Source organism: Eleutherodactylus coqui, chromosome 2 (genome assembly GCF_035609145.1).
Source record: "Eleutherodactylus coqui strain aEleCoq1 chromosome 2, aEleCoq1.hap1, whole genome shotgun sequence".
Classification (NCBI taxonomy): Eukaryota; Metazoa; Chordata; class Amphibia; order Anura; family Eleutherodactylidae; genus Eleutherodactylus; species Eleutherodactylus coqui.
The window spans coordinates 244,992,891-245,009,517 of record NC_089838.1 but is presented as its reverse complement, the minus strand read 5'-3'; the positions used below and the strand labels follow the sequence as shown (position 1 = coordinate 245,009,517).

Here is a 16,627-nt window from a genome sequence, read left to right as displayed (position 1 = left end):
ACTCTTTGAGGATGTCATCTTAGAGGTTAGGTGGGTGAGTAGGGGTAGGTTATTTTTCTGGAGATATTTTTTGACATCAGGACCAAAGACCGAATTCCCCCACTCCACAAAGATCTGTCTGGTGACCCAGGCCCTCGAGTTTGCCCTCCACATAATCGGCAGTTTTTCTTTCACAATCTTATGTGACTTAAAGGCTCTGGGGTTTTCTGAACGATAAACGAGCAGCGGCTTACTCTTGCAGACACCGCTTGCATTGGCGCACACTGTGAGGGTAAGCCTATCCTTCATTGGTTTGTGGCCAGGTATCCTCTTGTCCTCTGCCGTTACGCAAGTCCTCCTTGGCATCTTCTTCCAGAAGAGTCCTATCTCGTCACTGTTAAAAACTTGCTGGGGGACGTATCCTTCAGCTGCTATAATTCCGGCAAACGTTTTGAGGTAATTCTCAGCTGCCTCCACATCCGAGCTGGCTGCCTCACCATGCCTGACAACAGAGTGAATGCTGGTCCTCTTTTTAAAATTTTCGAACCAGCCACAGCTGGCTCTAAATGGCTCACCCGATGCCTCGTCCTTCGATGTGCCTGGAGTCTGCTACATCAGATCGGCGTAAATAGCTCACTCCTTCTCACAGATAATAGCCTCCGTCACGGTATCTCCTGCGACTTGCTTCACCCACACCATCAGCAGCTTCTCCATATTTTCATGGATAGGTGTCCGTCGTTTCGAAATTACTGTAACACCCTTGGCTGGCATTACAGCCTTTATCGACTCCTTCTGCATCAATATGGTGCAGATCATAGAAGTGCTGCGCTCCTACTGCTTCGCCAAGTCGACTACACACATACCTTGCTCATATTTTTGGATGATTTCTTTTTTTCCATCAATGCATATCATCTGCTTCTTCTTCTCAGCACTGGCCTTCGCACTCACTTTCTTCAGACCCATGGTTGGAGCTAACTGCTTAACGTGAATGAGTGAGACACGGGATGCTGGGCAGATGTTGCAGTGTTCACTGTGTGTTATTACGTGGAACACAGTAATAAATCCAGAAACGATTGAGTTTAAGATCTCAGAGTCCCTACTGTATTTACAGTAGAATTGATACAGGAGGTGTACTGTACTGTATGTAACTGATGTTCTTGTACTGTAGATGCTCTTTAAATGTGAATGCTGTTTAAACTGTAGGACATCTGCTTGTAAAATTATGTGTACAGTACTGCACTGTATGTCCTTTAAATTTTCTTTTTTTAAACTTTTCCGGACTTTGGCGTGTGCTCGGCCACGACGAAGACCCGATTAGGGAGCCGCGAGGCTCTTACGCCACGCGCATGTGCGGTTACCCAATGCTCTGAGGTTGTACAGGTTTACACCTATCCATAACTGGATTTTGGAGTGAGTGCTGCTGAATGCTGTTTAACAGTGACTCATATGGGTCGAAACGTCGCTTTTATGGAGGAGTACAGAAATATTTTTTACTGCACCTGCTATGCTGCCACTGACAATATGTTATTCTGGTAAAAGTGCAGTAGGAGCTGAAAGGCGTCCTTGTTCGTTTTTGATTGGATATGTAACAGCACAACTTTATAAACAGAGCATGTCCTTTTTCACTTTCAAAACAAGCCTCCAGTTTTTCTGTTGTCTGTACTGTGTGCGCTTGGGCGGTGGAGCTGTGTTTGCCAGGACAACACGCTGTGTGAGCAATCTTCTTTTATTTCATTTACTGTAGATATATCCTGACATACAGTACTGTACTGTATCCTATGTGGGCTGCTGGGGACACTCTTTGCTCAACATTGCTTAAGCATTGCGCATGCGCGGTTACGTCACTATGCGCACACGGGATGGACCAGCAAGCGGGCATGAGAGCTTATACCTTACTGGTATAAGCCGCTGACCTGCAGTGCGTCAGAGCCTAGCAGCTCCCTGATTGGGTCTTCACTGTGCCCAATCAGGGAGTCGCTAGGCTCTGACGTGCCGTGCATGCGCACTATGGGTCAGCGGCTTATACCAGTATGGTATAAGTTCTTGTGCCCGCTCACTGGTCCATCCCATGCATGTGCGGTGACGTAACTGCACATGCACAGTAGCAATTACTTGCTTTGAGGATCCTAGAGACGGCATGCACAGTGACGTTATCCATCTCCAGCGGGTTGCGGAAGTAGGCTCGTAACCAGAGTTTCTGGTTGTAATTCAGAGCAGAAATTCGGGAAAAACAGCCTGCTCGTAACCCAAGGCGCTCGTATCCCAAAGTATGACTGTATTCACTCCTCAACTCATATATATACTATATATATATCTTAGGATGTATTCCATTGTGCCAGAGGAAGAACTAGAAGTAGGCTCGAAATCTTGCTATAACATCATGTTTTTTTTATTGCCAATAAAAGGTATCATATCTACAAGTTTACTTGGTTTCTTTTGCTGGGAACAATCACATTTTACTGGCTAACACCGTACCAAACCTTTCCTTTTACACAGAGAATTCCACCTTACAGTCTCTAACCTGTCCAGGGCCCACCCAATGCCATTCGGCAGTTTTCCCCACTGCAAGAAATACCCTCTCCCCTGCCACTAACCCTCCCAGGGACAATCCTATGTAGTGGACATCACATGCAGCCAACAAACTAATGGGTGCCACTCAATGCTCTCCAGCATACGGCATTCCACCGGCTTCCTCTGTGTAGCACTACGCTTGGATTCTTGTAGCAGACTGACTGACTGCTGCTCCACCAATCAGTGATGCGCTAGTGTCGGACACCAGAGGGGAGGGAGGTGAAGCATAGCAGCACTATGAGCCCCATAGTGACTGCATGGTCTGCCTACATGGTAGTCATGCCACTGGTCTCATCATAAAATCATTGCCAATACTGTAAAAAGTTTACGCTCACCTGGCTAAATTAAATGAATCGTCAATGATCTGAGCACGGTTGATAACAGGAATGACCTGTAAGAAAAGGGGTAGAAAGAAAGCAAGAGTTGTGCATTATTACTCAATTGTGTTTTTCTAATTTTATACAATCAGTCATTTATTATAAACTTAATTCATCTCTGACTCCTGCATCAATGACACTATGTCATTCCTGGTACCAGTAGTGAAGGTGTAATGCCATGCACTAGTTATGCAGTGCAATGTCTGTATGACCTATGTGCTGACCTAGTTCAGAATTTCAGGCATACACCCTGGCACATATTGTCAAGTACCAATGATAAAGGCAGAGCAGTAGGATTATCTCCAGATTTATTTGTCATGAATTGGTTGTTTAATAATAGTGTATTTACACGAGCAAGTCTTTTGCTGCACTTTGTGAGGATTTTTTTTTTGTGTTTTCGTTACATTGTGTTTTGCTGTGACTTTTGGACTTGATGCAGAATATCAGTGTTTTTTCTTAAATCGTGGAAACCTTAGCAAACAAATGCAAGTAAAACTGCTAAAAAATACACACTGAGGGTGCATTCAGACGACCGTATATCAGCTGGGTTTTCACGTCGGCCGATATACGGTGTCCCTCTCTGCAGGGGGAGGAGGCTGGAAGAGCCGGGAGCAGTGCTCTGAGCTCCCGCCCCCTCTCTGCCTTCTCTCCACCACCCTGCACTATTTTCAATGAGGAGAGGCGGGACGGGGCAAAGCTAATTCCTGGAACTTAGCCCCGCCCCTGTCCCACCTCCTCTCATTGCAAATAGTGCAGGGGGGTTCAGAGGAGGCAGAGAGGGGGCAGGAGCTCAGTGCACTGCTCCCGGCTCTTCCAGCCTCCTCCCCCTGCAGAGAGAGACGCCATATATCGGCTGCGCCCTTAACATGGTTGTTTTTGTTTTTTGAGACACCCATATCTATATATTTGTACTTGCGGTCGATGTATATGTATGTATATATCCACATACATTTTTTGCAGCATTGTATTTATTATGTATTTATTATGTTTTTCAAAATTTATGCAAATTTTGCTTCCTGTATTTTCTATATAACATTTTTAGGCCATTGCTGTTACCCCCTCTTTCTTTCTTTTTCCTTCCAGTATGTTATATATCATCTTTCTCTTTCTTTGTGGGAAACTCTTTTCTCTCCTTTTTTTTCTTCTTTTTTTCCTTTTCTTTTCAGTTTTTTTTTTACAACACAGGTTGTTTTTTTTCCTTTGTAGAAGATTGGTTTTGGTTTTTTGTCCCTTCTGTTTTTCCTTCCACCTTAGGATGTCTCATGCGTGTTTGTCACACAGATGTATGTTGTTTTTAATTAATGCATTTGCTGCATAGGTGATGAAGGTAAAACATTGCATTGCTGTTGAGAAAGACCTGACGGTCGATACGCGTTCAGCGGCCTCACATTTCACATCCATGTGTGCTATGCTCTTTTAATAAAGGAGAAGTTTTATGGTTGCAGCTATCCTCCACTTTTTTCTTTGTTTTTTAAACCATTGATGACCTATCTTATGATGGGCCATCAACAGTAGATCAATGAGGATCTACCACCCAGTACTCCCCCACTGATCAGCTGTTTTCTGGGTTGATGCACTTGTGCATTGAGCCGATTTCTGCAGGAAGCAAACAGCTCTGTACCTACTGCAATGGCCAGGTCTGGTATTACACCCATTCAGTTCAAATGGAACTTGGTATGTAATACCAAGCCTTGCCACTGCAGTGGGAACAGAGCTGTCGGCTTCCTGTAGAACTCAGCTTAGTGCATGAGAGCAACAGCTTGGCGAACAGCTTATTGGCAGAGTTCCAGGTGAGGTGACAGACCCCCACTGATCTACTATTCATGACTTATCCTACAATTAGGCCATCAATAGGTTGCAAGTGAACTACCCATTTAATGCTTGAATTTGATCATTTAGGTCACATATACCAGTGTCTGCCTCTTGCTTCCTCACCACCATAATCAGCTGCTCCCTCAATATAAATCTAATCCAGTGTGCTGGTTTGCCATTTACCTCTTAAATAGAAAGTACTTTCTTTCCTTAGCCACAATGAAATATCTTGTGCGTCATCCCCTATTTATGATAGCGGTACTCACTGTATGATTATTTTCCAGTTGCTGTAACAATCTGTCCCAGTTTCTATCATCATAGTTAACCCTGTAGTATCCAGTCACATTGATGTTTGCAAGCAGCCAGTCATTGTCTCCAGTTAAGTGAAATGATGAATTAATACCTGAAATGCAAGAACTAATTGATTAGGGCTCTGTTCAATATACCTTGTAAAATTTGAAGCAGCAATTATGAGACATTTTAAGCCCTGCTCTGGATCTGTACAATAATGCATAAATTCATCCCAGAAACACCCATTCAGTGACACATTTGCTTAATCTTTTGAGACCTATTTCATGGGGTGGTTTTGAGGCACGCCCGAGCATATACAGGATCTCAAAAGTGGAAACACCCATATAGAATGAAAACAGTTTGGCTGATGGTGATCCAATTTTGCATACAAGCTGCCAAGGAGGAGGAAACCTATTTGGCCATATCACCAACATGACGGCCATTTTGAATGCTGCCATATTGGATTCACCTCTAATTTTTCCACTAGGAAGGTAGGTGTGTGATATATCAAACTGGCAGAGAATTTCACCAGAAAAACAATGGTGTGCTTCACTTTAACATAACTTTCTTCATTACAATGTTAACAGTGACTTGTCTTTATTACAGGCAATGTGAATGATGGCGTTATCTCAGGCAGAACATGTTGAGATCATCCTTATGTCAAGGGAATGAAGCGCATGTCATCATAGAAGATTTCAACCAATGCCAACCAAACTGGCTTTCCATTATCCACAGTGCAGTTGACAAATTTTAATTCAAATTCCAAGAAACAGGTTCTCTTGCCAATAAACCAAAATCTGGATGACGAAAAACTGTTAGCGATGAAGCATCAGCAGCAACTGTTCTTGCTTCATTCAGCAGATTTTGCTTTATCAGCGACAGAACCTGTTCCTCGGAATTTGAAAAGAAATCTGGCAACTGCACTGTGGGAAATGGGGGTCTGGTTGGATGGGGTTGATTGCATTCTGTAGCGATGACTCGTGTGCTTTCATGAAGTGGAAAATTGTCTGCAAATTAGTTATGGTTCCGTCTATGAAATCATCCACAATAAACTTGGATTTCATAAAGTTTGTGCAAGATGGATCTCGAAACAAATTACATTGCTGCATAAACAAATGCGCTTGGATATATGTCAACAACATTGGGATCGCTATGAGTGTTAATGATGGTGGCACCTTTTAGGACAGAATCATCACTGGTGACGAAACATGGGCCCATCATTACGAGCTGAAGAGTAAATGGCAGGGCATGGCATGGAAACATCCACAATTGCCTACTCCTACTAAGATAATGTTCAAATGCCAACCATTAACAGGAAAATGAATGTTTTTTGGGACTCATAAGGCCCAGTAATGGAACATTATCAGGGAGGGCCCAACAACTCGAATGTAATCCCTTGGGTAAATCCTGTTCCTGTAGGATCAGGAAACCTCTCCTAACGTTTGCTGGCAGTATATATGCAGTTTCTGGATGAAGCCGTTGCAAGTTTTTGTCATCCATATACTTACAGTCTACAGCTGAAGTCCAAATATTTTGTATAACCTGTGACTAGTCCTACTGGCCCATAACACTTCCAGGAAATAAGAATTTTATGAGGAATCATATGAATAATTAATTCTGCTTTTGTAAGTAAGCAAGTCAAGTCTAATGCTCAAAACATATAGGTTAAAATGAAAATGCAGCATCTTAACATTATGCACTTTTTGTTTATACCTGTTTCTTGTGTTAGCCAGACATGTCCTTCTACAGATGAGTTGGTGACGAAAGAAATAGGAACAAACCATGTATAGCTGAAAAGGGTTTAAAATAAAGTTAGACATAAAAGGTACTAAAGAGAGAGTAATCGATTATGTCATATACATCAAGCAAAGGTTTTACCCAGTGTGACCACCAGGAAAGGTTTTAAAGGGCGGCTTCAGTAAAAAAAAAAAACATTTCTCCATCCCTGCATCCTTCACTGGATTGCCTGTCACACTCTGGAAGTCTCCTGTGTATATTGCAGTCACCTCCATGTCTGATGCTTATCAGGCACCATCTTGATGAGATTTCTCCCTGCTCCTTTTCTTTATGTTCTGTTAACACTTTTCTGATGCATAAGCACAGCTTCACATGACCAGCTAGAGCTTGTACCATCTCTGTCTGCTGGAAGGACACTGGCATTACCCTCTATATTGTATATTCAGCATCGTTCAGATTTCAGCACTCCCATGGGAATTTGAGCGATAATCACCAGTGTAAACACATGCAGAACCTGAATAAGAGTTGTTCAGTCCTTCAGTTTCTGCATGCATTCAGCAGTTATTTACTTTTTTCATCTGTTCTTAAGGAGAGCATCTAGAAGATGCGTGAGGAGACACCTAGGAGGTGAGGGAGGAGATTTATAAGGCCATGCATGCTCCTCTGGAAAATATATGCAAATCAGGAAGATGGAACAATACTTCTCCAGCGCCACCTGATGGATGGCAGCATTCCTGTAAATCAATGTCTGACGCTTATACAGATCTTTAGAACAATGATTGGGTATTGAAAACCAAGCCAGAATCATCAGCGTGCAGTAGGATTCTGGCTTGGCTAGTGAGAGTTCTATGGATCAGGAGGGGTTTTATCTCTTCTTAAGGAGAGCACCTATATCAGTGTTTCTCAACTGCAGTCCTCAGCCCCCCCTACCCCCCACCCCAACAGGTCATGTTTTCAGGGTTTCCTCAGTGTTGCACAGGTGATGTAATTATTGTCAAATTATTGTCAGTGCCTCAGACGTTGTCACAGGTGTTCTTAGCATAGGATATCCTGATAACATGACCTGTTAGGGGTCCCTGAGGACTGGAGTTGGGAAACACTGATCTAGATGAGTGTTCTTCTGTTTAAGCCCTTTGACTAATGATGAATTGCAATGCAAAGTACGCATCAGGCAGTCAGAGAAGCTAGTGTAGCCATCTTTGTTTGTCCAGGACGAGAGCGTTGGTTGAACTAAGTTTGCACTTGATATTTATAAAAAATGACCTTTCTTGGGCTGCCTGCACATGGGCGGATCAGATTCCGCATGCGGAATCCGACCCTGTGCCCGGCCTGGGACCCCCGCATACCTGTCTGCAGTCTTCTTATCTGTATTGCGGATGTGCCGGCCATTGTGCTGGCGCACATGTACAATACCAATTATGTCACGCCGTTGCTAGGCGATGCGGCGGATCCTGTGACCTTTCCGCAATGGTTATTGCGGAAGGGCCGGGGGTCGTACAGCTTCCATTGACTTCAATGGAAGCCGTCCGTGTGGAGTCTGCACAGAATCGCAGCATGCTGCAATTTCTCCTCCTTGTGTAGAGAAAATTGCAGGCATGTGCTGCGGAATCCGGGGGCGGACGCCCACTCCGAATACCACAATGCAAATCCACCGATGTGGAGCCGGTCTTACTCTTTACATCTCCCTGACTGGTTGCATACAAGCACTGCAGCCTTGCGTCAACCTGTACAAGTTTCCCCACTCTCCACATATCAGATAGATAAGCCCACCAACAACTTCAGAACTATTATAAAGTGGCCGCATTGTTTGTTCAAATATTCACAAGTATAATCTGTGATGCGAGTCATTTTCCTTACAAGTATTTGGTTTCAATGATGAACTTACTTATAGGGTACAGAGGTGGGATCTAAAAGAAAATGTTTCTGTGTTAAAGAGCCATCTGTTGTATTTATTGTCACCACTGGGAAACCCATCTGCAAGACCCATGTGTTCATGATCTCTCCAATTGTGGCTGGGAGATAAACTCGATTAGCTTCATTGTTATAGGCCTAGAACAAGAAGAAGATTGAATTAAAAAGGGACAAACAATAGCATTACTATTCCATGTGTATGTTTAGCATTGTCAGTCCATTGACTTAAGGGCAGCCCCAGACAGCTGTAGGCACAACTACGCTGCCCGGAAGGGAGCATAGCTGCACCTGAATGAGGTTATTTTTGTAACCTCACAGGCCATTCAAACTCAGCGCCATAGTTTGAAAACACTGTCGGAAAGGTAGGCCCTGCTCTAAAAAGCAGGAGGATAGGCCCACCCTAATCTTTATCGCACGTAGTATTAACAATTTTTTCTCACATATTGTAAAAAACGGGAATCTCGATAGTGGAAACAAAACCATTGAAATCAATGGTTTCATTTCATCCCGTTATGCTGCCCTATGGAGAATCATCAAGTGTTTTCCATTGTCTTCAATGGAAAGCCTCACATCGCACTAGCATGGACATCACATGCCTTGCAATGTGTTTTCCAGTCCTATTAAAAACAATGGGCGATGCGTTCCAAGGCAACACTCAAAGACAGGACAAGCTGCAATTTTTTTTCACCACACCGCAATGTGATGTGTGAAAAAAAAAAAATCGTTTATGTATATGACCTCATTCGCAACAATCTCGCATGATTTTCACGGCCCTGTGAAAATGGCATAAGTTTATAGGTACTTGGTTTATTTACAGGTACTAGATCTATTTAGAGGTACTTGGTTTACTAAGGTGTTTGGTTGATTTAACACCTTAAGTACCAAGCGTGGTAAATATATGGCTCTTGGTCCTGGGCTTTATTCCGATTCGATAGTAGAAGCAGGTTGCAGGTTGCGTCCTTAGCTCTTAGACCCAGCTGAGAACCCGGAGGACAAGGGAAAAGTGTTTTTTAACCGCTTTTGCCTTCTGCTTTCCTGGCTACATAGCACTCAATGAGCGCGATGTACTAAAAAGTGAAATAGCGCTCATTGAGTGACCACCAGGTGCCCCCTGTCACAGCAGAGCTGCTGGGTCCTAGCAGACCCTGATCCGCTCTGTTAGTGACTGATGTCACCACAGGGGGATATTTTCCTCTGTAACTGAGGCTACAATGGATGCTGCTCCTATGGATGCCCCAGGTATAGTGGAAAAGTGAGAAAATAATAAAGACAATGTGAATGACCCCCAGAGGTCCTATGGGGGACATAGATGGTAAGAAATAGTTACAAAAATAAATAAAAAAAAAAAAACAGTATAAAATAAAAATATATACATAGAAAAAAAATGACCCACGGCCAACACCAACTAAAACCAGTGCCAAATGCGCCCTGTAATCTGAGATAAATGGCTGAGTGCTGCTTCTGATTGGCTGGGTGCCGGGACCAATCACAGGAAGCGCTCAGATGTCATTCAATGAATGGCTAAGCTCCTACCTGTGATTGACTGAGTGCTCAGCCAATCAGACACAGCCCTTTCAGCAGACGGGGATTTTAAATCCCTGCCTGCTGAAAAAGATTCAGAGCAGTTCAGGGAAAAGATGCGGCTGGACACGCGTGAGTCCCGGCAGCGGCGGAGAGGTAAGTATATACTTTTTCCATTTTTTATTTTACACACATTCTTGGGATAATTTTAAGGGAAAGCCTTATATTTAAAGTCCTTCCCCAAAAATAACTGCAGGGCTTGCCGACAGCCCATTGCTTTCAATGGGGCTGCAGAAGTGCCGGCCCCATTGAAAGCAATGGGAGAACATCGCGCACCTGTGGCACAGCTGTAGCAGGGGAATTCTTCATCCCCATGGGGAGTCCCCTTGTCACTGAACACGGTGACAGTGCTGTCACCGTGTTCAGTGATGAGGTGGACTCCCCGCGGAGATGAAGAAATCCTATGCCACAGCTGTGCCAGAGGATCGCGATCTTCTCTGTATGTTGTCAATGGGGCCGCCACTGCTGCTGCCGGCCCCATTGACCACAAGGTGAAACCCTTGGATGTGACAGCATCCAGGGGTTTTACATCCAAGGTATCCCCTGCTGCAGCAAGGAATAGCAATGGCACCGCAATTTATGTGAAAATTTTGAACACACCCAAGTGCGATTTTTGTAACCGTGACGCCCGCTTCGGTCATGCAAATTTTTCCCGCAGCAAAAAACGCTCATCTGACTGAGCCCTCAGGAAGCAATTATTATTATGCATCCTTTTATAATTAGCATTTTTCTTTTTCAAGTACTAAAAGTTAGGTTTTAAGGGGTCTCTTTGAACCCTCAGTGATAGTAGTAATCACAGGCCTCAGCCATAAACAGCACAGTAGGCAGAGCCCAACAGGGAGGGCTGAATCAATGTTGCTTGACTAGTAGGGGATGAAACAATCAAATGAGTAATGGTTCTGTGCTTGTTTTATGCAATTTCCCCTAATTTTTCCCAACAACTTGGACAACCCCTTTAAGTCTGTTACACCCATCCTAAACTGCGTAGAACCAGTTTATGAGATACAGTTGAAAACTCTTTCTGTTGCACAAATAGGCTCTAAAAACTTATCTAAAAAAATCACAGTTTATCTGAACTTACCTCTTGTAAGGATTGCCACAGTTGAAAATACTCAGTATTATCAAATTCATATTTTTTAAGGTAGGCCTAGAAAAAAAAAAGAGAAAAGAAAGTTGATACTAACATTGGAACAATAAGGTCTCATTCACATGACAAAGCTCTATGCACGGAGACTACAAGTAGCACACAAAGTCTGACTTGAAAAGCTATCTAAAATTGGAAGCATACAGAGGAACAATATGGGGCTCATACATCTCTGTGAGCGCTCTATAACGCTACACATGGGTGTGTTTAAGTCTCACTATGTGGCCTTGAAAATCACAGCCACATAACGGGACGAAACAAAACCATCAATTTCAATGGTTTTATTTTCACTATTGGCATTCTCATGTGTTATTAGTACGCCCTATATATAAAAATATAAGACTTGCCCTATCTTTCTCACACGTAGCTAATACACATGATGCACATGATGCGGGGTCTCCCATTGAAAACAATGGAAAAAACTCTGTTGTCAGCCACGTCGGAGGATCGCTACATTCCCCATGTGATGCAAGGCAGTTTTGACATAAAATGCTTTGCAATCCGTGAAGAATTCAAATGGTGGTGAGCGCGTTATCATGCCGTGATTCATGACCCAATATCACCCGCGCCATCTATGAAAGCCCAAGTGATGTGAGGCGTGTTACTGTGAAAACAGCCTTGCATCACTGCGGGGATGAAGGGAATCCCTGCTGCTGTCACGGCAATGGCAGAGGAATGCACAGCTCTCCCAATGGGGCTTCAATGCGGGACCTTGCAGCTAGATAGAACATGCTGCGATTTGTTTTCTGCATAGCATCACATCGCGGTGCCATGCAGGAAAACATAGCTAATATGTATAAACCCATTCAAAAGTATAGGGGTTCATATTTGTGCGTTTCGCAGCGCACAAATCTCGCATGATTTCCTCGCCAGTGTGAAAGCGCCCTAAGTGTTACAGAAAGAGATGTAACAACGTCACGGCTGCATAACGGGATGAAATGAAATCATTGATTTCAATGGTCAAAATTCGAGCTGCATTTTTGAACACATGGCACAGCGTTTGACAGCACTTTTAAAAGCACCCCATAATTGGGGAAAATGCAGAAAAATAGAATAGACAGTGCTTGAAAATTACTAGAATGCTAGAACGGCGTGTTCAAGTGCAGGTCTGAAAGGTCCCTTTAAAATGAATGGAAGCATTGTACCGCAATTAGCGCAGCACTCGGGATGCTGCGCTAATCACAGTAAAAAGCGCCTGGTGTGAGAGCAGCTTAGAGCGGCTTCAGACGAGCATTAGTGCAAATACGCTCGCCTCAGCACAGCGTGTTTGCGCATGAACGATGTTTAAAGAGCCAGCTAATCAGCCTTTTGTGTGCGAGTCAGCACATATTTTTTGCACACACACGCATGACACTCCCTTTCTGTGGAATTGATTGGCTGTTAAAGCCTGATGTCTAGCTGTTTTCTTCTCCATCATTTTGTGAAGTGTTTCACGCATCGCCTTGCATATTTGCGCACCTCCCATAGACTTCTATGTCAGTTTCACTGTGAAAAACGCTGGAAAATAGAGCAGGGTGCGGAAAACATGCTTATGAGAATGAAACCATTGAAATCAATGGGTTCTATTCTCTATGTTTGGCTTACGCAAACACGGGCATCTGAACGAGCACTTATATATAATGCAGCCATATGCAGGGTTAATACAATAATAAGAAAAACTTGCCCTGTTAATACCTTTCTATATATGGCCCTGCCTATCACGCAGGAAACACGACCTGACAAGGACAATCCTGTCCATGTTCCTCCTGTTAAAACCCTATTGCGCCCTGATATAGTGCAAAAATTGAGGCCAGATGTATATCCTATTAATCCTGATAAGACAAAGGATGCAAATAAATCTGATGGAATAACAAAATATTGAATTAACATGTCATAATTCCAGAATCATACAGCAGACCAGTATAATCAGCTACCATATACATTAGTGTAGAGAGCTTTGGTTTAAAAACATCTGACCCTTGCATTAGGCCAGTGGGTGGTATGCCTAAAAATATGCATTTCTACTCTGCTGACAAGGAAACCCTATATTTTACACTCTGACGCCTTTGCGCAAGCCATGGTTCATCAGAGGATAGAACACACTTATTATTTAGTCTCCATAAAACTCATCACACTGGACAACCTAAGATATAAATATACAGTTATGAGATGCATCCAATACTTGCGTGCCCAAGGGAAGGTTATAGTTACACACACATTTACCCAGGTGGCTGGAGATCAGCAACTGATGGCATACAGATCATATCCAGTGTGATGAGATTTGTGGAGACCAAGTAATGTGTGCTTATCTCCCTTATGAACCCTGGCTTGTGTACTGCCAGGAATCATGTTGAAGAATAGGATATAGGGTTTATTTGCCAGCAGGTGAGAGGTCCATATTTTAGGCATACCACCCACTGGCTTAAGGTGAGGGTTACATTTTGTTAAATCAAAGTTCTCTTACTACACTAATAAATATGATGGTTGATTCTTGTCTGCTATGTGATTCTGAAATTATGACATCTTAATTTAAGATTTTGTTATTCCGTCAGATTTATTGCTTCCTTTGTCCTGTCAGGATATATATGTGGCCTCCTGCAATTACATTTTTTGCACTATATCAGGGTGCAATAGGATTTAATAAGAGGAACATGGACAGGATCGTCCTTGTCAGGGCGGGTTTCCTGCAAGATACGAAGGGCCATATTTATTAGGGTTTTAACAGGGCAAGTTTTCATGTTTATTGTATTATCCTTGAATATGGGTGCATTATATATGTCACCTGGTCTGTATCATTCTAATGGTATCATCACTTATATGTGACTAGTTTTGTCTATGAGGCCTGACTGGAATTTAAATGGTGTAATAAAGGTTATCTTTTAGGATAGCCTTTCTGTGATTTCTTTTCATGTTCCCATGGGCATGAACCTTACAGGTTTTCTGTGTCAATCTTACACAAAAAGTCTGAAGTACACTACAATATATGTAAATGGGGTCTTATACAGGAAAATCCCGTTCAAATGAAGCTGAAAAATCAGTGCAGATTTGTTGGCATGCTGAGGATTTTCACCATACCTGTAATATATTTCTTTCAGATTTCCTCATTGCAAAATATAGGGTTGCAACTGTGTGATGCATTTATCCACATGACTGATTTTCAGGTGCATGAAAAAATTGCACCGTCAAAAAGAGAACATCGGTGATCGTTTTCGGTAGCCGATTTTTCACACCTTGTGGAAAGATAGGTCTTGAACTATCTTTTGACGAAAAACGCTGAAAGGTCCCACAGACATCTATGGGAGCTGAAAAAAGGGAGTTTACCTGCTTCCGGTGCTCGGAAAATTAGACAGCTGACGCTATTTAAGCTATTAGAAGTCATTCCGAGGATTTCTGCTAATAGATGGAATTCCGCACAGCAGTCAGCCCTATACTGGCCTTTAAGTGTACTACTGTGGTAGTTACACCCTTGGTTGTCTGCATGCAGCTAATAGTCATATGATCTGCTTGCAGCCCCATAGCAAAGTAATCTGGTGGCACTTACCTGCAGTCCTGTTTTAAAAAGTTCTTCAGTAAGAAATGAGGACAACATCCGAATAACTGATGCACCCTGAAATTAATGCAAATGCAATGAAGAACTAATTACCATAGACAAAATTAGTTCCCCCTCATTGTGTTTTATGATGGGTTCTTGCTGTGATATACTATGTGCATTATGCATGCAGAGTGAATAGAAAAATTGGCCCTGGCAGACTTGAGGTCTTCCTTATGATCTCTCCTAAAGGCGCTGCAGCTGTCTGTGTGCTCATCAGGCACAAGTTAGTGGTAGAAAGAGAAGGCTTGCTGTGACTACTAGGGGAAAGAGGGCCATGTTATACCTATTAAGGGGGGGATTGTTTGACTACAAGAGAAAAGTTGATGAAACTATGCAATTCCCAGTGCAAAATCTGGAACTGGGCCCCAACTATAAAACTTCAATGGAGGGAGGGAGCTACTGCAGTGACTACTAATAGAAAGGGGAGAGGGCTGTTATGACTATTGGGATATTTGGGGATAAGCTGTGTTGAAACTTGTAGGGAAAGTGGAAGGGAGGAGCTGCTATGAATAATTGAGAATATTCTGAGATGGAAGACACTGTTTTGACTACCATTAAGGGAAGCTCTTCTATGACTACTACTGAGGTGGGCATGAGTATGTAAGGTCTGGTTTACACATACCAATTACGGTACCCCTCAGCTAATCAGGAGCAGCTCTTTCAGCAGGCAAGGATTTTAATTCCCCGCCGGCTGAAAGAACTTCAGTGCAGAGTCAGGGATAGCAATGACAGGATGTGGCTGAGCCCTGGCAGCTGAAGAAAGGTGAGTATGATTTTTTTTTTATTCTTTACACTAGTTTGGGTTGTTTTTCAGGGAAGGGCTTACATTTAAAGCCCTTCCCTGAAAAACAATTAACAGGTGCTGACAGCTGGATCCTCTAGCACAGCTGTCATCTGTGACAGCTGCGGTAGGGAATTCTTTATTCCCCGCGGGGATGTGGAACTCCTTTGCTGCATCTGTCACATCTGTGACAGGTGCAGCAGGGAATTATTTATTGGCAGATGTGTTCTTCATCCCCGCGGGGAACATGACAGCAGCGGACAGGTAAGTGTGTGTATATATATATATATATATATATATATATTATTTTTTTTTTACACTAAAAGGGATCATTTTCAGGAAAGAGGTTATATTTAAAGCTCTTCCCTGAAAAATCACTTCAGGGGTGCCGGAAAACTATTGCCTTCAATGAAGACAATGCGTGCAGGACCTATGGTGCATGCATGTCCTATCTTTACATGGACACGTGAACACACCATAGAGAATTCAGTGGTTGTAATAGACGTGTGTTTTTGTGCGCCCATATGCATATAAACACGCTTGTGTGAATCCACCCTAAGGATGGGGTTCCATGTTGCACCAACCACATGCGGCTAAGGTCTTGCCCACTTGTAGTGGCCAATGGCTGCACCATTCTGCCACTCAAAGGGTAATAGTGCCAGGAAATTTGTTGGTCTATTGGCCATTAAGGGTGGACAGAATTTCACCCACATTCAGTTGTTGCAGCATAGAGACTAAGCCTTTTCGGAAAAAGAAAGGAGCAGAGGTAAATTTGATGGAAGATGTCCTGGATTTAGTGACTCTTCCCCAACGCAGCACAGTATCCGACATAGGCTCTGGTGCCGTAACTGTGTGGTTTCTTCACGCAGGCT

At 43.1% G+C, this 16,627-nt stretch overlaps 1 protein-coding gene across 1 annotated transcript in view; it reads right to left on the bottom strand.

Moving 5' to 3' along the window:
- Nucleotides 1-16,627, bottom strand: part of LOC136612426 (aminopeptidase N-like) — a 63,701-nt gene that overhangs the window by 10,909 nt on the left and 36,165 nt on the right. The window contains exons 9-14 of the mRNA XM_066592773.1: nucleotides 14,924-14,989; nucleotides 11,341-11,406; nucleotides 8,653-8,816; nucleotides 6,744-6,820; nucleotides 5,006-5,142; nucleotides 2,886-2,941 (exon numbers count right to left, since the gene is read on the bottom strand). Of these exons, the coding sequence (XP_066448870.1) occupies nucleotides 2,886-2,941; nucleotides 5,006-5,142; nucleotides 6,744-6,820; nucleotides 8,653-8,816; nucleotides 11,341-11,406; nucleotides 14,924-14,989 (566 nt within the window). The remainder of the gene's footprint in view (nucleotides 1-2,885; nucleotides 2,942-5,005; nucleotides 5,143-6,743; nucleotides 6,821-8,652; nucleotides 8,817-11,340; nucleotides 11,407-14,923; nucleotides 14,990-16,627) is intronic.